The 18415-nt window shown below is 55.7% G+C and overlaps 1 protein-coding gene across 6 annotated transcripts in view; it reads left to right on the top strand.

The window, feature by feature from the left end:
* The window catches only part of Sh2b2 (SH2B adaptor protein 2), a 29468-nt gene extending 12999 nt beyond the window's left edge, over nt 1–16469 (top strand). For 3 of the 6 annotated variants that reach the window (XM_037198314.1, XM_037198312.1, XM_028894444.2), the window contains exons 2-9: nt 1213–1946; nt 7670–7771; nt 9788–9879; nt 11017–11108; nt 11203–11379; nt 12789–12997; nt 14853–15024; nt 15530–16469. In XM_037198314.1, coding sequence (XP_037054209.1) covers nt 1239–1946; nt 7670–7771; nt 9788–9879; nt 11017–11108; nt 11203–11379; nt 12789–12997; nt 14853–15024; nt 15530–15852 — 1875 coding nt within the window. In that variant the 5' untranslated portion in view covers nt 1213–1238 and the 3' untranslated portion in view covers nt 15853–16469. The remainder of the gene's footprint in view (nt 1–1212; nt 1947–7669; nt 7772–9787; nt 9880–11016; nt 11109–11202; nt 11380–12788; nt 12998–14852; nt 15025–15529) is intronic. The other 3 variants (XM_037198313.1, XM_028894446.2, XM_028894445.2) reach the window with 3 other exon arrangements.
* The last annotated feature ends 1946 nt before the right edge of the window (nt 16470–18415 follow it).

Raw genomic sequence — 18415 nt, 5'->3', positions numbered from 1 at the left:
GTGTGTGTGTGTGTGTGTGTGTGTGTGTGTGTGTGTGTGTGTGTGTGTGCTGGGGGGAGTCCTAAGGAGGCTGGGCCTTCGATGCCAATAATAAAAATGGTCATCCTTGAACCCTATAGGAAGATTACCCTCAAAGTTGCAGGATCAGAAAGCTGAGTAAAGACCCTGAAACTGAACGTAAGCGGCTGTCACTATAACAGATACCCAGGAGCATCGCGGGCGAGGGGCGGCTTACTTTGGCTCACAGCCTCAGGGGTTAAAGGTCAGCTGGCTCCTTAGTTCCTCAACTCAGGCAGAACATGGTGGTGGGAGCGAGGGACGGAATAAACACCTCAGGTCATGACGGCCAAAAGGAAGGGAGAGACAGTGGCTGAGACCGAGTCCGTAGGGGCTGCAGAGACGGCTTGGAAGTTAAGAACGCTTGTTGCTCTTGCAGGGGAACGCACTGGGTGCCCAGCCCCAACACAGCAGCTCCCACCTGCCTGTAAGTCCAGCTCCAGGAAATCCAACAACCTCTTCTCCAGGGCTTGGGGACCTTGGAGAGGTTCCTGGAGACCATGAGGCACCATTTGAAAGTATCTTTGCCCTCAGCCTCCTTGACCACCCCCAGAAAGAATGACCCTGGAGATCCCCAAGAATGCTATTTGAGACTTCCCCGTACAACCCCTCTCGATCTCCCCATCCATCACTGATCAGCAGCCTGCACCTGTAGCTTCAGGGGGTGGGAGCATGCTCCAGCAGCCTCTGTGATCCAGGAGATCCCTGGGAGGGCTGTGGATGGGCCCAGGAGGGCCAGAAATTCAAGGTCACGTCTGCTACATAGGGAGTCCGAGGCTAGCCCGTGCTACATGAGACGCTATCTCAGGAGGGAAGGAGGAAGGAAGGAAAGAGGGAGGGAGGGAGAGAGGGAAGCAAGGAAGGAAGGAAGGAGAGGGTGGGAGAGAGAGAAACAAAGAGAAAGAAAGAAAGAGAGGAGGAAGGAAGGAAGGAAGGAAAGGAAGGAAAAGAAAAAGAAAAAAAAAAGAAATACTGCCAGGCAGTGGTGGTGCACACCTTTAATCCCAGCACTCAGGAGGGAGAGCCAGGCGGATCTCTGAGTTCCAGGCCAGCCTGGTCTACAAAGTGAGTTCCAGGAAAGGTGCACAGAGAAACCCTGTCTCGAAAAACAAAGAAAAAAGAAAAAGAAATACTTACCTCCTTTTCTCCCCTCAGCCCGAGGCTGCCATGGGACCAAAGCCATGAATGGTGCCACCCCCGGCTCCGCCGCCGCCCCCGCCCCAGTCCCGGACTGGCGGCATTTCTGCGAGCTGCACGCACAGGTGGCTGCCGTGGACTTCGCTCACAAGTTCTGCCGCTTCCTTCGGGACAACCCAACCTACGACACGCCTGACGCGGGGACCTCCTTCTCCCGCCACTTTGCCGCCAACTTCTTGGCCGTCTTCAGCGAGGAGGTGCGCCGCGTGCTGGGGACAGCGGAGGACACCATGGAGCCCGAGCCTGCCGTGACCTCGGTCACATCGGCGCTCAAGGCTGCAGCCTATGGCCACTCCCGCAGCTCCGAGGACGTGTCTGCCCACGCGGCCACCAAGGCCCGTGTCCGCAAGGGCTTCTCACTGCGTAACATGAGCCTCTGCGTGGTGGACGGAGTGCGCGACCTGTGGCACCGGCGCGCGTCCCCGGAGCCCGATGCTGGGGCCACTCCTAGGGTCGCCGAGCCTGCATCCGAGCCTCGGGACAAGTGGACACGGCGCCTGAGGTTGGCACGGACCCTGGCAGCCAAGGTGGAGTTAGTGGACATCCAGCGTGAGGGCGCACTGCGCTTCATGGTGGCAGACGACGCGGCCTCGGGTCCCGGGGGCACCGCACAGTGGCAGAAGTGTCGCCTGCTTCTGCGAAGGGCCGTGGCTGGGGAGCGCTTCCGCCTGGAGTTCTTCGTACCACCCAAGGTTGGTATCCTGGTGCATGTTTCTCCCCATCACTCACAGGGACCCAGTCACCTGCACAGCCTGAGGGATCTGCAGGTCGGTGACTGCTGACACCCAGGTGGGTGCCTGGGACTGGTATGGGGGTTGTGTGGCCTGATCTGATTGACAGTTTTTTGTACAGAGGGTACCTCACGGAGTCGAGATGTAGCATGTGAAGGCAGAGAGTAACAAGGTGCATTTCAGACATGGCCCCCAGAGGCCTGTGTCCTGCTCCATAGCAATCAGACATCTGCTCCCCTTGCCAGGCTCCAGCTGAGCCCTGCCCAGGGGGCCCCTTCCTTCCCATCAGGAGGAAGAGATGGTCTCTACCTGCTACTACCATTTTGCATGCCACTATGAGTCCACTGGCCCCTGGCCCCATTGGCAAGCAAAGCCCTCCTGTGGTAGGGGACAGGGAAACTTGAGGTCTGCTTCCTGGAGGCAACTGTAACTGGCTTGAAAAGTAGAGGTGCTGGGTGGGGTGTAGCTCAGGAGGTAGAGCGCTTGCTTAGCATCACGGAGCCCAGAGCTCCAGCACCAGCACCCCATAATCCCCGAGTGGTAGCGCACTTGGAAACAGGAGGATCGGAAGTTCAAGGTTATCCTCGGCTACATAGCAAGGTGGAAGCTAGTCTGGTCTGCATGAGACTCTGTCTGGAAAAGGAGACAGCAGAAACTCCGAGGAGGGGTATGGCCTGCCTGCTGTCACACGGACAGTGGATGGCAGAAGGAGGCTAATTATACATCACCACTCGGACGGTCACCAGAAGGAAAGGAGGGCAGAGTCCCTTGAGGACTGGTATCACCCCAAGACCTGACCACCCGAGGGCTCAGTCTCCCCGGTGCCCCCCTAGACACCTGAGTCAGTGAACTTGCCCTCCCAGCCTCCCCTCAAGGGGCCGGAGTGAGAGCTACCCAAAGGGAGATGCCGTGGGCTGCTCCCAGAATGCCCTGGTGAGGAGCTCTCACCCAAGCCCCAATACCCCCAGATTTCCCAAGACTTTTTACCCACCCCCAACTTTAAGCCCCTGAGAAAAATACCACTAAACTCAAGTCTACAGACAGAGAGACCAAAGCCTGGGGGCGGGGGGTGGTTGTCCAGGGTCACCCAAAGGGCAGGGGCAGAGGCCCAAGGTTTCGCTGTCTCCAGCTCTGAGTGGCAGTCCCAGCTGCCGCTCTCTAAATAGCTGTGCCTGTTCCCCTGGGGGAGAGGACCGGGCAGCTGGCACCTCCCCATCTTTCCATTGATCCCTGCAGAGCCCTCCAATTTTACTGCTGGCAGAAGGGAGGGATCCCGAGGGATCACTGAGCCCGACCTTCCTCAGCTCAGCTAAGACAACAGGTTTCCTTGTCCCTGATCTTGCTTCAGGCTCTGCGAACATCAGAGCCTAGCAGAACTCTTGGGAGTGAGCCATGGAAGTGTGGATCGTTCTAGAGTGTCTTCGTCCATCTTCTGTTCTATAACAAAATACTAGAGGCTGGACAGTATATTAAGAAAGAAAGGAAGGGAGGGAGGGAGAGAGAGAGGAGGGAGGGAGGGAGGGAGAGGAGAGAGGAAGGAAGGAAGGAAGGAAGGAAGAAGGAAAGGAAGGAAGGAAGGTAGGTAATTTAATTGGGCATGGTAACTGCCTATAATACCGGTATTGGGGAGGTAGAGGCAGGAGGATCCTTGACTGCATAGCAAGTCAAATGCCTATCTGAGCTACATGATACCATATCTAAAAAGGGGGGGGGGGGGGGGGGGAGAGAGAGAGCGCGCAGGTCAGTTTAGCTGGGTTTTAGAAACTGCACGTCCAAGGTCAGGAAGCCCCGCCCTCTGCCTCTGTGAAGGCGGTCTCTGCTTCTCACAGTGGGGCAGACAGAGAGAAGGAAATAGCCACGTGTAGAGGAGGTCAACTGTCAACTGTAGAGTGACCTCACTTTATAACAACCCACACTGGTTAGATAACCAGGTTCCCCGAGAACTACACAAATCGCCTCCCAACACAGCAGCACAAACGACCAGCCATCTTCCACTAGGCCCTGCCTCTTAAAGGGTCCACTAACTTGAAAAATAAGTTAATGTTTATTTATTGGGGGGGGGATACTCATGTGGAGGTCACGAGACAACCTGCGGGAGCCAGTTCTTTCCTTCTACCATGTAGATCTTAGGATCAACTCAGGAGGCAGAGGCAGGTGATCTGTGAGTTCAAGGCCAGCCTGGTCTACAGAGCGAGTTCTAGGACAGCCAGAGCTACACAGAGAAACCCTGTCTTGGAAAACGAACAAACAAAAACAAACGCAGGTCGTCAGGCTTGGTGGCAGACCCCTTTACACACTGAGCCGTCTCGCCAGCCCTTGCCATGTTATTCGTATTTTTGAGACAGGGTCTCATGTAGATCAGGCAGGCCTTGAACACCCCTTGTGACTATGGATAACCTTGAACTTCTAGTTCTCCTGCCTTTCATCTGCCGTGTGCTGGGATTATAGGCATTTATCATCACGCCCGGGTTGTGTGGTGCTGGGGATCAAACCCAGGGCTTTGTGGACACTGGGTAAGCACCCACTACTGCCTGTCACCCACCTACCAATCCGGATCTCCCTGGTCCCTTGGAGTCAGCGGTAGCGGAGGGCAGGCACTAGGGCACTTGGATCTGTGGGTTCAGAGGGCACTAGGGCGCTTGGATCTGTGGGTTCAGGGTGATCCTGGGGGTTTCACATTTCCTCTTTCACAGCTCTTGCTGTCTCTGCCCCAGTCAGGTCTCTCAACTCCTGCGCCCTCGCCTGTGTGAGGTTCAGCGACTGAACCCCAAGTCTTCCCACAGCACCCAGAGAGCAATGAGATTAGCCCTCTGCCCCTGGGGAAGCCACCGGGAAAGCCATCACACTGGACGGATTCACAGGGGGAGCTCCCGGGTCCCCAGAGAGGTGGGGGAGTTTGGACTGCAGAAGTGGTCAGTGGGTAACAGGAGCTAAGTGACCGAAGGTGACCGAAGTAGAGACAGGGAGAAGCAGGTAAAACTGGGGGTGTGGCCCAGTGGTTAAGGGCACTGGCTGCTCTTCCAGAGGACCCGGGTTCAATTCCCAGCACCCACATGGCAGCTCACAGCTGTCTCCAACTCCAAGATCTGACACCCTCACGCAGACATTCATGCAGGCAAAAAACTAATGCAAATAAAATTTTTGTTTGTTTATTTTTTTCGAGACAGGGTTTCTCTGTGTAGCTTTTGATGCCTGTCCTGGAACTCACTCTGGAGACCAGGCTGGCCTCGAACTCACAGAGATCCACCTGCCTCTGCCTCCCCAGTGCTGGGATTAAAGGCATGCGCCGCCGCCACCACCGCCGCCCGGCTGCAAATAAAATTTTAAAATAAGTAAATTAAAAAAAAAAAAAAAAAAAACAAAAAAAAAAAAAAAAAAAAGAGTGTGGCTCCGTCATAAAGTACTTGCCTAGGATGCCCCAGTGAGAGGCAGGGATGTAACTCAGTGTTAGAGGCCCTGGATTCTACCCTGGGGGGTGAGAGGCAAGTGGGGGCCACTGCAGCTACCTCGGGACGGATGGCCTCGGACGTCAAGCTGAGAGCAGGAACACGGCCCAACTGAAGGCGCCATTATGAACCTTCCTTTTCTCTCTGCCCCAGAGAGCCGACCCCGGCCACAGGCTGGTGTGACGATGTAATCAGCTAAGCCCATCCGTCACTGCTATAAGCCCAGCCCAGGGCCCTCTGGACAGTGTCCAGGGTGGCCAAGAATTCCCACTCACCAGATAGGAGTCCCTTCCTTTTCCTCCTCAGAAAGTCCCTGTCCCAGAGCCCAAGCCCTGCCGGGAATGTCAGCCTCAGGCCAGTCCAGGGAGGTGCAGGGGGGTGCAGCCAGGAGCTGTGGAGCAGAGCCTAAAGGGGCCTGTGTGGAGCGACCCTACTGAGGAGCCCTGCTGACTGCCCTGGTTTAACCCTGTGATGGTAGCATTGGGGTGCTGGTTTCCTTCTCCTCAGGCCTGGAGACAGGCCACACGTAGCTCCAGAGCCCCTTTCCGAAGTGAGAGCTGTGGTCCAGAAAATCTCATTTAAAGCAGGAAGCCACTTTATTCTGGGAGCCATGCCCACCCCAACCCTTCACTGGGTGGAATTCGTAAGTGCTCCACCACTGAGCCACACCCCAGCCCCTCACTGGGGGATCCTAGGCAGGTGCTTTACCACTGAGCCACACCCCAGCCCCTCACTGGGGGATCCTAGGCAGGTGCTCTACCACTGAGCCACACCCCAGCCCCTCACTGGGGGATTCTAGGCAGGGGCTCTACCACTGAGCCACACCCCATCCCCTCACTAGGGGATTCTAGGCAGGGGCTCTACCACTGAGTCACACCCCAGCCCCTCACTGAAGGTCATTTGATACAGCATCTCATATAGCCCAAGCTGGCCTGGACTCACTGTGTAGGTTTCTGTGCTATGATCTACATAGTGAATTCCAGGCCAGCCAGAGCTATATTGTAACACAAATGTTAAAAGGTCTTATTAATTAAAAAAAACAAAAACAAAAAAACCTGGAGCCAGATATTGGGTAAAAGCTGAATGATCAGAGAAACAGAGCAAGCTAGCCACGTTCTTACCTTTACAAAATCCTCAGCCTCAAGAGAGAGAGTTTCTGTTTCCTCAGGCCTTATATACTTTTTTCTGTCCAGACATCACTTCCTGGGATTAAAGGTGTGTGCCACCACTGACTGCCTGGCTCTGTTTCCAGTATGGCCTTGAACTCAGAGATCCAAATGGATCTCTGTCTCCCGAGTGATAGGATTAAGGGTGTGTGCTACCACGGTCCGACCTCTACGTCTAATCCAGTGGCTGACTGTCCTCTGATCACAAGTTTATTAGGGTACACAATATATCACTACACTATATAGTGAGACCCTGTCTCAAAAAGAAAAATAATTTTTTTGTGCCAAATGTGGTGCTCCATTTGTACAACCCCAGAACTCAGGAAACTCAGGAAGGACTGCCCCAAGCTCAAGCCAACCTGGGCTACATAGTGGGTTCTAGGTTAGCCTGTGCTATGGATTGAGACCCTATAGCCAAAAACTAAGAGTTTGAGTTGTGGCTCAGTGGTGGAGCCCCTGCCTAGAATCCCCCAGTGAGGGGCTGGGGTGTGGCTCAGTGGTAGAGCCCCTGCCTAGAATCCCCCAGTGAGGGGCTGGGGTGTGGCTCAGTGGTAGAGCACCTGCCTAGAATCCCCCAGTGAGGGGCTGGGGTGTGGCTCAGTGGTAGAGCCCCTGCCTAGAATCCCCCAGTGAGGGGCTCTGTGGTAGAGAGTTTATTCAGCTGCATGATGCTCTGGGCAAAATTCCCAGTACCAAGGAAAGAGAAAGAGAAAGGAAAGAAAGGGAATGCAGGAGGCTGAGAAGAGAGGGGGGAACATCGTATGGAGTAGGTGCACTGGGTGGAGGGTGGGCCAGGGAGCACTCAGATCACAGGGCTGGAGACTGATTGGAGACTCACCAGTACCAACCAGTCTCTCACTTGCTGCGACCTCTGGAGGAGGGTTCTTGCTGTCTCCCTCAATGTCCCCATCTCTAAAATGGGGTCGGTAACACATTCACACCAGCAGGAACTTGGCAGTCTTGGCAGCCGGCCAGGACGCACAGATGCTGGAAGGTGGGGTGGGAAGTGCGGAGAGGGTCTCCTGATTCCCCCAAGGGGCTCCTCCCACCGGTCCTTCCTCTGGCCTCCCAGGCTTCCAGACCCAAGGTCAGCATCCCCCTGTCGGCCATCATCGAGGTCCGAACCACCATGCCCCTGGAAATGCCCGAGAAGGACAACACGTTTGTGCTCAAGGTAAGATCCCACTGCGGCCGCCGAGGTCTGCAGCCCACAGCCCTAGTGGGTTACACAGCTTGAGTTTATTACAGGGGTGCAAGTTAGACCATCAAAGGGGGGGCAACAAGGAGGGGTTCCCATGAGAGGCACCCACGACAGGTGTCCATCACCTAGGGAGGGCTTGGTTCAGGGTCTGAGTCCTAGAGTCATGCATCCCCACATGGCTGGCCACCTGGGTCTCCTCCCACTCCTTATTTTAAATTATAGTTGTTGTTGTTGTTGTTGTTGTTGTTTTGAGACAGGGTTTCTCTATGTAGCCCTGGCTGTCCTAGAACTCCGCTCTGTAGACCAGGACGGCCTTGAACTCATGGAGATCTTCCTGGCTCTGTCTCCCGAGTGCTGGCTGGGATCAAAGGCATGCGCCACCGCCTCCGGCCAGTAGGCTCTTTTTTAAACCAATGAGAGTAACACATATTCACAGCGTACAAAGATTGTTGTAGGTCAGTAAAATGCTTGTCTTGCAAGCATAAGGACCTGACATCAGTCCCCAAAACCCAGGTGTGTGTGTGTGGGGGGGGGATGCTAAGTGTGTGTGGTGCTTCCTCTGGGAATCAAACCCAGCTTGTGAAGCCTGGCGGCAGGCACCTTCACCCACTGAACCATCTTGCCAGCCCAGCCCGGTTCCCCATTTCTTCTTGGGTCTGAGTAAAGATCATTAGCGCTCCCTCCTGCCCTCCCCCTCTGGAGCCAGACACACCCACCTCACAGCTTGTTGAAGTTATGCAAAGTCCACAGGGGAGTGGAGTGTGGGAACAGCCGGGTCCCTACAGAGGGCACAAAGACATGGGGCACCCTAGGGGCTCTGGGAGCCCAGGTCCTTCCTCCAGCCCCACCCACGGCACTGGAACAGCCTGCCAGAGCTGCTAAGGACATGGGTCCAGGCTGCTAGGGTTGTGGTCAGGGCTTCCGGGAAGGAACTAGACCATGAATCGGAGTCCTCCCAGGAGGCCGGCTCCTCCTGCTTGAAGCTGGGGCACAGTGCCCCCACCCTCTTTGGCAAGCTCTTACTGAGCTTGTGTTTATACAAGCCACCGATTCTTTTCTTCGTTGGGTAAATGTGTGCCAACTCTGTGTCCTGAGTTATCCCCTCAAGACTGGAAGCTGGGGACACAGCCGCCGTCCATCTGGTATTCTCAGCTGCGGGGTGGTCCTCAGGCACCCCTGAGGCAGGAGGACGCCCCTGCCAGCCCCACCGTGAGCCCATCGGGAAAAAAGAAGACTGTCAGGGTGTCCTCTTAGACCAATGCTATATCGTGACAGAGTACACAGGACAGGGAACCAAGAACAGGGAGACTGGTCCTCTGGTCCTCTGGTGAGCCCGGGTTCAGGTCTCAGCTGCTGCTGGCTGCTGTGGGACTTTTGAGCAAGTTGATCCCTCTCTGAACACAAGGCTTCTTGTCTATAAAATCTGTGTTTTGCTGGGAGGTAATAATGCACACCTTGAATCCCAGCACTCAGGAGGTAGAAGCAGGCAGATCTCTGTGAGTTCCAGGACACCCAGGATTGTTATACGGAGAAACCCTGTCTCAGAAAACAATAACAAAAAAGGTGTTGTACATAGCCTCCTTCCCAGGGTTGTCCGGGAACTCAATGGACAAGGTACAAAGAACATCGTCCACCACGTGGCCACAGCAATCAAATCGCAGTCGCTAAGGCTTGGGTGCCCCTCAACTCTATGCCAAGCCAGCTGGCCTCCCCACTCGACTTGAACCCTACTTGGGATGCCAGGGCATGGGCTGAGCATGCTGGGTCTCCCGCCCCACACCCTAGGCCTCTAGAGCCTGGCATCTCCTCCCCTGCGTGGGCTTCAGGCTGCAGCCCTAACCCTGATTTGGGTGATCTCCCTCTGCTCATACCCATGAGGCCTCACATAGGGGTGAGCAAAGCCAGAGGAACCCTTCTGCTCATTGGTCCTGGGGTGCTGGGACCCCGCCCTGCAGTGGAGGAGGCTTGACCAGGGCCACTCTCATCCAGGTGGAGAACGGAGCGGAGTACATTCTGGAGACGATAGACTCGCTGCAGAAGCACTCGTGGGTGGCTGACATCCAGGGCTGTGTGGATCCTGGGTGAGTTTTCTGGCCCCGAGCACGGGGGAGCGACAGGTGGGTGTGTGCACCCTGTCCCTTCCCAGAGACCCGGCTACTAGGCAGGACGAGTACTGGAGAAGAGCCAGCATCAGTTATTTCCAAGAGAGGCAGGAGGATCAGGAGCCTAGGGTCATCCTCAGCTACGTAGCTAGCTCAAGGCTACCCTGGGCTACAGGAGCCCCTATCTCAAAAACAAACAAACAAACAAGCAAACAAAACCCCCAAATAACAACAAAATGAGTAGGCCAGATAGAGGATGTCTGTCTGGTGTCTAACCCAGGGCTCTGTGTACGCTACACGTGTGCTCCACCACACCTCTCATCACAAGTAGGATTAGGGGGCTGGAGAGACGGCCCAGCAGTACTGCTCTTCCGGAAATGAGTCCAGTTGCCGCCCCCACATCAGGCAGTTCGTAATTGCCTGTAACGCCACCTCCAGGGGATCGGTTGCCTCTGACCTCTTCTGGCACCCGCACCCACGTGCGCCTCTCCGCTCATGGGCGCATATTTTTATAGAAAAGAGTTGGATTTTGATGAGGAAGCTGGTAGGCTGAGGGCACTCTGGAGTGGTGTTTGGTGTCGTGGTCGGCACATCTGGTCAGGAAGAGGATTGACTCTACTGTCCAGAAGAGATGCCCGGGGGTGGGGGGCGGGGGGTTCACCCAGCTGAACACTTGGCAGTGGTTTCTCTGGCTAATAGGATGAGGTGGGGGGGGCTGCTTTCTAATTAACAGATTTATTTAAATAAAGCTCAGTTAGAGTCCTAAGTGCCTCATCCCCAAAGTGCTTGTCAATCACTCCCCTATTACTCTGAAGGCCATCTGCTCCAGAGACTTTCCCATGGGCGGGGGAGACCTGTTTTAGAGCCGGGAGGGCCTCAAAGGGGCTGCCCAGCCTCCACTGATCACCACACTGTCCTCCACTGGAAGGCATCCGTGGGCTCCCAGGAAACAGCCACAACCAGGGACCACGATGCTCACAGCAGCCTCAGTGGCAGGGTTACTCACACCGTGGCCACGGAGGGCGAGGGAGGGAAAGGACTTGATGTTCTGCAAGCAGCCCAGGGTCCTAGCCCAGGCCCCGTGGCGAGATGTGCTGTGCCCTCTCGACTCCGCAGGGACAGTGAGGAAGACACGGGGCTGTCCTGTGCTCGGGGCGGCTGTCTGGCCAGCCGCGTGACCTCCTGCAGCTGTGAGTTCCTGGCAGAGGGTAGGTGGGGGTCGGGCTGGCGGGAGTCACGGGGCGGGGGGCAAGTGTTGTAGGGCAGAGAAAAGACGGGCTTCTCCCCCTGTTTACCCTGCAGCAGACATGCCCCGGCCCCCAGAGACGACGGCGACAGCGGTGGGTGCCGTGGTGACAGCCCCACACAGCAGAGCGCGGGACGCCGCCGCCGGAGAGTCCCTGGCCCATGTCCCCCTCGAGACTTTCCTCCAAACCCTGGAGTCTTCAGGTGGTGGTGTCAGTGACGGCACCAACACAGGTGCCACTGGGGGCCCCGCCCCCTCTACAGGGACCCCTGGGGGTCCTCAGGAGTGGGGACATTTCAGCCAGTTGTGTCGACAGTGGTCCTGGCTTTGGCAAGCCCGTGTGGGCGCCTGGCCTTCCCCGCTGTGCCTGGTTTCTATAGAGCCTCAGAGGCATGGCGGGCGGGGACGGCGCACGCCTGTAATCCCAGCACTCAGAAGGCCAAAGCACGGAGATCTGCATAGGTTCAAGCCTAGCCTGGGCTACATAGTGAGACCTAGCAAAAAGAAGAAAGAGAAAGAGACAGACAGACATGGAAAGGGAGGGAGATAAGTTCTTCCGATAGAAAGAGGCACAAAGGCAGCTTTGGTGGTACACGACTGTAACCCAGCACTTGGGTTGTAGAGGCCAGAGCTAAACATCTGGAGAGATGGTTCACTGGTTAGTAGTGATAGCCGTTCTTCCAGAGAATCCGTGTTGTGGACTATCACTTTAACCGTGTAAAGGTGTTACATCTGTTTGTGCTGCGTTTCTTTAATCATGTAAAGATGTGCTGCATCTGTCTCACCTTGCCTGCCTAAGGCACCTGATTGGTCTCATAAAGAGCTGAACAGCCAATATCAAGGCAGGAGAGGGACAGGCGGGGCTGGCGGGCAGAGAGGATCAGCAGGAGGAGGAATCTAAGTTCTAGAGAAAGGGAGAAGAGAATGAAGAAAAAAAGAAAGGGAGATGCCCAGGGCCAGCCAGTCAGACATAGGAGTAGGACATACAGAAGGAAAGAAAGGTGAAAAAAAAAAAAAAAAACCTGAGGCAAAACATAGATGAAGAGAAACAGGTTAAATTAAGTTATAAGAGCTAGCAAGAAGCTGGGCGGTGGTGGCGCACGCCTTTAATCCCAGCACTCGGGAGGCAGAGGCAGGCGGATCTCTGTGAATTCAAGGCCAGCCTGGTCTACAAAAAAAGAGCTAGCAAGAAAGGACCGTAAGAGAAGGCCAAGCATTCATGACTAAGTCTCTGTGTCATGACGTGGGAGGTGGTTGGTGGCCCAAGAGAAAGCCCGTTACACACCTGAGTTTGGTTCCCAGCACCCATGTAGGGCAGCTCACACCTGCCTGTGACTCCAGCTCCGGGGGATCTGATGCCCTCTTCTGGTCTCCCCCGAATGCACACGCACACACGTGTGCACACACAGAAATCTACATATGCATACAAACAGAGGACATAATGGAACCAGGTGGAGAAAAGGCTTGGCTTCTTCTCAGGTTTGCTGCTGACTTGCATGTGCTCCTTCCCTATGCCTCAGTTTACCTCAAGGCTAACTAGACGCGGTCAGTCAGCTCTCTGCCTAGGTCTGATATTCAAATGAACAAGCTACAGCTCCCCATCTCTCACTGACTGACTTGTCTTCCTTCTGTCCCGACCCAGGGGACGAGGGAGCCGAGCTGGACACCGATGCCGAGACTGAGCTGGAACTCTCCGACTACCCCTGGTTCCATGGGACACTGTCCCGAGTGAAGGCTGCCCAGCTGGTGCTGGCCGGTGGGCCCCGGAACCACGGCCTCTTTGTGATCCGCCAAAGCGAGACTCGGCCTGGGGAGTGTGTGCTGACCTTCAACTTCCAGGGCAAGGCCAAGGCAAGTGTGTGTGTGTGTGTGGGGGGTGACGGGAGAGCAGCCCACTCTGGGGGAGGTGGGCTGAGGTGGCCCAGATCCTAAGTAAGGCTCATCACTTGCTGGTGACCAAGCCCACTCAAAAAGCGAGCCTCGCTGAGAAGTCAGCTTTGCAGCCAGATGTGCGTGCCTGTAGTCCCAGCACTTCAGAAGATGAGGCAGGAGGATTGACAAGAATGAGACACAAGTCTGGGCTGAATAGCAAGTGCCCGTCTCAAAAATCCAAAACCGGGTGCCTCTCCCAGGAGCAGCCCGTACCTACACTTGGCATCTTACTTTCTTCTAAGGCATTCATTTCCTCTCCTAATCCTGACGCTTACAATATATAAAACATCAATAATGAAATCTCCAACCACAGCAACAAACCCCCAAATCAGGACTTGGCGTTGCACACCTGTAATCCCAGCACCCAGGTAGTAGAGACAGGAGGATCAGGAGTTCAAGGTCATCCTTGGCTACATATTGAATTCAAGGCCAGCCTGTGCTACGTGAGACTCTGTCCCAATAGATAAATGAATGAATAAATAAAGGGCCAGCAAGAAGGCTCACCAGGAAAGGCACCTGCAGCCAAGCTTCACTGCCTGAGTTTGATCCCCAGGACCCACATGATGGGAGGAGAGAACTGATTCCTATAAGTTGTTCTCTGAGCTCCAAAATGCAGTGTGGGGCCTGCACATATGTACACACAAAGATAGATGGATGGATGGGATGGATGGATGGATGGATAGATAGATAGATAGATACATACATACATACATACATACATACATAAATAGATACATAGATAGAAACAGAGATACATACATACTACATACAAACAGAGATACATATAGATACATACATAGATACATATAGATGTTATTTTAAAAATTAAAAGGGACAAAAGTCAAGCAGTTTGGGACATGACAGTGTGGGAGGATGGGAGGAGTCACCGTACCCTGCCCACACTCACCCCATGTTTCCAAGAAGGAAGTAGACCCAGCCTTAGCTCCTTCCAGGGTATCATTTCCCAGTAGCCCCCATAGCAACCCAAGTTTCCTGCCCCTGACCTGCAGGTGATGGTAATGGCCACCCTTACTTCTGAATGGGCCCCCAGCAGCCCTTGGGCCTACTCTTGAGAGTGCTGGCCGGCTGTGGATGTGTGGAGGAGGCTGAGTCTCCCTAGGGACACTACCTTGTCAGTTCCTCGGACAACCAGGCACTTAATGTCACCCCGGTGGCTGGTAATTGACATCTTGGCCAGCACTACTAACCCTAGAGGCCTTGATCTCCCTCATCCATGCCCAGACTTGGACAGGATGGTGCCTTGTCCACCAGGGCTCAAGGAGGGCAGGGCAGGCATGAGATGACCTTTGACCTGGGCTTTCTTCAAGCTGGGCTGCTGTTGTCTCGGAGTGGGCAAAAGCAGGGCTGACATCAGAGACCTGTGGCCCACTACTAAAGACTGTGGGTCTGTGGCTCCTTACACTGAGCCTCCTGCCTCAGGTAAACTCGGGAGACCCGGAGAGGAGCAAGTCATTGCTAAGAGGCACCTGCCACCATTCCACACCTCTGGGTCACCTGAGATCCTCTCTCTGAGACAAAACAAATATTCAAAAGGACAGGTTGATTCCGGGGTGAGGACAGATGTCTGCAGCCTTCCGTCTCAGCCCATCTCCCATACCTACCACAGGAGTGACCCACCCTCAGATAGGACTCAGTGTGAGGACCCCCACATGGCCTCAGTGGACTGATGCCTAGTCATCCAACAACCCTGAACTTGCCAAGCAGGTAGCCAGCCGGGGACACCGCCGCTAACCGTTCTTATTTGTGCCCGCAGCACCTCCGCCTGTCTCTGAACGGTCACGGCCAGTGCCATGTCCAGCATCTGTGGTTCCAGTCTGTCTTTGACATGCTGCGGCACTTCCACACGCACCCCATCCCCCTGGAGTCAGGGGGGTCCGCTGATATCACCCTCAGAAGCTACGTGCGTGCCCAGGGCCCGCCTCCTGGTAAGATGCCACCATCTGGAGCCTGATCTATGGTTCGGTTGATAGAGGGTTTGCCTGGTATGCTCGGGGCCTGGGTTCGATCCCCAGCACTTCATAAACTGGGTGCAGTGGGGCACTCCTGGAATCCCAGCCCTCTGGAGGCGAAGGCAAGAGAATCAGGAGTTCAAGGGCATCCTTTGCAACACAGTGATTTAAAGGCCAAAGGATACGTTAGACCCAGACTCAAAACCCTTCACCTGGACACCCAAAGACACCCAGGGTGGGTTCTGGAAGCCCTGCAAGGTTAGAGTTCAGCACCCAGTTTTTGAGGGTCACACTGGTGGGGTGCCTAGCCTAGGCTGGAAAGGCATATGTGTTTGCATACTCTCTCTCCTGACTCCCCGAATGGTCTGGACCACATCATCCCTCCCTGGGTTCCCCACATCTGTCTGACGCGGGCCGGCTTTGGAGGATGAAGTTCGGGTGTCCAGGGCTGGATGCTGACCCACATGGCCTCCCATTGCAGACCCAGGACCAGCGCCCAACACTGCGGCCCCGGTCCCCACCTGCTGGACGGAGCCGGCTAGCCAGCACTACTTCTCCAGCCTGGCCACGACCACCTGCCCACCCACCTCACCTTCCAATGGCGCTGGAGCATCATCGTCATCTGGCTCATCCTCCTCGGCCGCGTCCCTGCCACCCCGCCCGGCCGAGGGGCCACTCAGTGCGCGCAGCCGCAGCAACAGCTCAGAGCACCTGCTGGAGGCTGCGTCTGGAGCCACGGAAGAGCCCACGGAGGCCACGCTGGGCCGAGCTCGCGCTGTGGAGAACCAGTACTCCTTTTACTAGCTGCCACGCCTGTTACCCACGGGTGCCATGCACATCACAGCAGGCCGAGAACACCTGAGGTCTGTCGGGCCCACCAACAGCCTGGCCAGCCCATGATGGTCAGGAACACCCAGCGATGGCTGGGAACAACTATCCATGGTCTGTCCAGCCCAAGACAGGCGGCCGGCTAGCCACACCGAGCAACTCCATCCCCCAGGGGCCCGCTAAGACCAAGGCTATCCATGGTCGGTCAAACCCATGATTTCAAGCCCCTCCCACTGGTGGTTGGCCACGCCCATCCCAGCTATGTCTATAAGGCTGATCCAATCCACGGCAGGCGGCTCACTCACAACTACCCCCATTCTGTGACTTCAGACCCTGCCCACTGATGGTCAGTCACTCTCACTGTGGCAACCTTTGACAGCCTGCCTCGCCCATGAAGGCCTACAACCTCAGACCCAGCCCACCAACAGCCTGACCAGTCAGTGATGGTGGGCCACGCCCATCACGCCAGGCCTGCCAGTGGTCGGCCTAGCCCTGGGCAGCCTGCCTCGCCCACCGGCCCCAGCCCGATGCTGGGGGAAAGCCAAGCTCTTCAGTGAAGACAAACTATTAAAGAGCCTGTTTTAGGGACTACACCCCGCTCTCTTGCTGTCTTTTTTTGCTGTGAGATCCCGTGCAAGGAAGTGTTCTCTCAAGGTCTGGGACTGCCACTTAGCCACAGGCTTGCTCAGGCCGATCTGAGGAGAGGCAGCTGGGGGCGGGGCGGGGACTCAGGAGGGGACGGAAGTGGAACTGGGAGAGAAAAGAGAGAATTTGAAGAACAGAACCAGAGCTGGAGATAGGGCTCGGTTGGTAGAGTGTTTGTACCTAGCACACAGGCTTCCTGGGTTCCATCCCCAGCACCCCATAAACAGGATGGTAATGCATGCCTGGAATTCCAGCGCTAACAAGGTGGAAGGAGGAGGATGAGAAGTTCAAGGCCATCCTCAGCTAAATGGCAAATCTGAGGCCAGCCTGAGCTACATGAGGCCCTGTCTCAAAAGGGAAGGGCAGGGAGAGGAGACATCCACAGTAGTGATGTTGAGTGACTTGAAGGCCAAGGGGAGGAGCTGGGTCCTGGTTAGGACAGTAAGGATGTCATTGGACAGGTCAAAAAAGGCCTTCCAGGGTAGACAACTTAGCCTGTCGGGGGATTGAGCAACAGGAGACACTGGGTGTCCCGGCTCTGATGCAGATGATTGAGAAATGGCCTAGAGTGACATCCCGTGTCTACCCACAAGCAGAGCCACAGCTGACATGCCCCAGCTTGCTCACGTAATCACCTCTGAGAAAGACCCTCATCCTACAGAGCCAAGGCTTACTCTCTCCTCCCCAGCCAGACCCACAGGTCTTGCAGGGCCTGAGCTAGCCGTGACGTACATCGCAGCTCCCAAACGGCTCAAGACTCCGGAGTGGCAGCTGGGGCGCCCACAGCTGCTTCCCCATAAGGGGTGCATGAGTAACCTGGGGTGGCCGCCGGGAAATGACAGAATGACAGCGCACACTGCTCAGCACAGGCAGGGAGGAACACAAGCACGATGCTGACTCAGCTTTCAAAGCCTCCGTTGGGTTGCGCCTGGAGCCCCGTAGTGCTGAGCCAACCGCAAGTCTCCATCCTGAGAGAAGAAAGAGTCTGGAGCAAATGTATGGAGAACTGTCTGTCATCTTTTCAGAATTGGGACCTAGAACATAAGAGAGTGAGAGAGGGTGCCTGCCTTAAAGATAGCTTCGAAGAGCTAGGGATATAGCTCAGGGGTAGAGCCCCTGCCTAGAATCCCCCAGTGAGGGGCTGGGGTGTGGCTCAGTGGTAGAGCACCTGCCTAGAATCCCCCAGTGAGGGGCTGGGGTGTGGCTCAGTGGTAGAGCACCTGCCTAGAATCCCCCAGTGAGGGGCTGGGGTGTGGCTCAGTGGGAGAGCACCTGCCTAGAATCCTCCAGTGAGGGGCTGGGGTGTGGCTCAGTGGTAGAGCCCCTGCCTAGAATCCCCCAGTGAGGGGCTGGGGTGTGGCTCAGTAGAGCACTACCATGTGCCCCAGCCCTGCAAAAAGAAGAGGATGAGGAGGGGATGAATCAGGCCCTTTTTCCTGTGACTTTTTTTCCCTCCAAGATTTATTTTTAAGTGCACGTGAAGGGGGTGTGTCCATATGCCCAGGGCCAGAAGATGGCATCGATTCCCCTGTGCTGGAAACTGAACTCAGGTCCTCCTCAAGAGCTGGAAGCTCTCTCTCTCCATCTGTGTGGTCCCCTGTGGTGACCTTGTTAATCTGGATCCAGGAGGCCACGTGTGGGAGAGAACAAGGTGGTCCTCGGCTCTCCCAAAGGTCACAACAGGAATAGTACAAGCAGTAAGGGACTCTGATGTAGTGTGACAAGACCCTCACGCCTGTCACTCACGGTGCCGCTTTCGGGGACCCCAGTGGTGACAGAGCTGGCAGTAACGTCTCTAAGGTGTCTTCGTTTGTCCCTCAATGAGCATTTCAGATCCCTGGCTGTGTGCCAGGCAAGGCTCATGGGACAACCGGGCAGACAGCCAGACCAAGGC

This window comes from Peromyscus leucopus, chromosome 23 (assembly GCF_004664715.2).
Source record: "Peromyscus leucopus breed LL Stock chromosome 23, UCI_PerLeu_2.1, whole genome shotgun sequence".
In the NCBI taxonomy this organism is placed as follows: Eukaryota; Metazoa; Chordata; class Mammalia; order Rodentia; family Cricetidae; genus Peromyscus; species Peromyscus leucopus.
The sequence above is the reverse complement of the archived record's forward strand: the minus strand, read 5'-3'. Positions and strand labels throughout refer to the sequence as shown.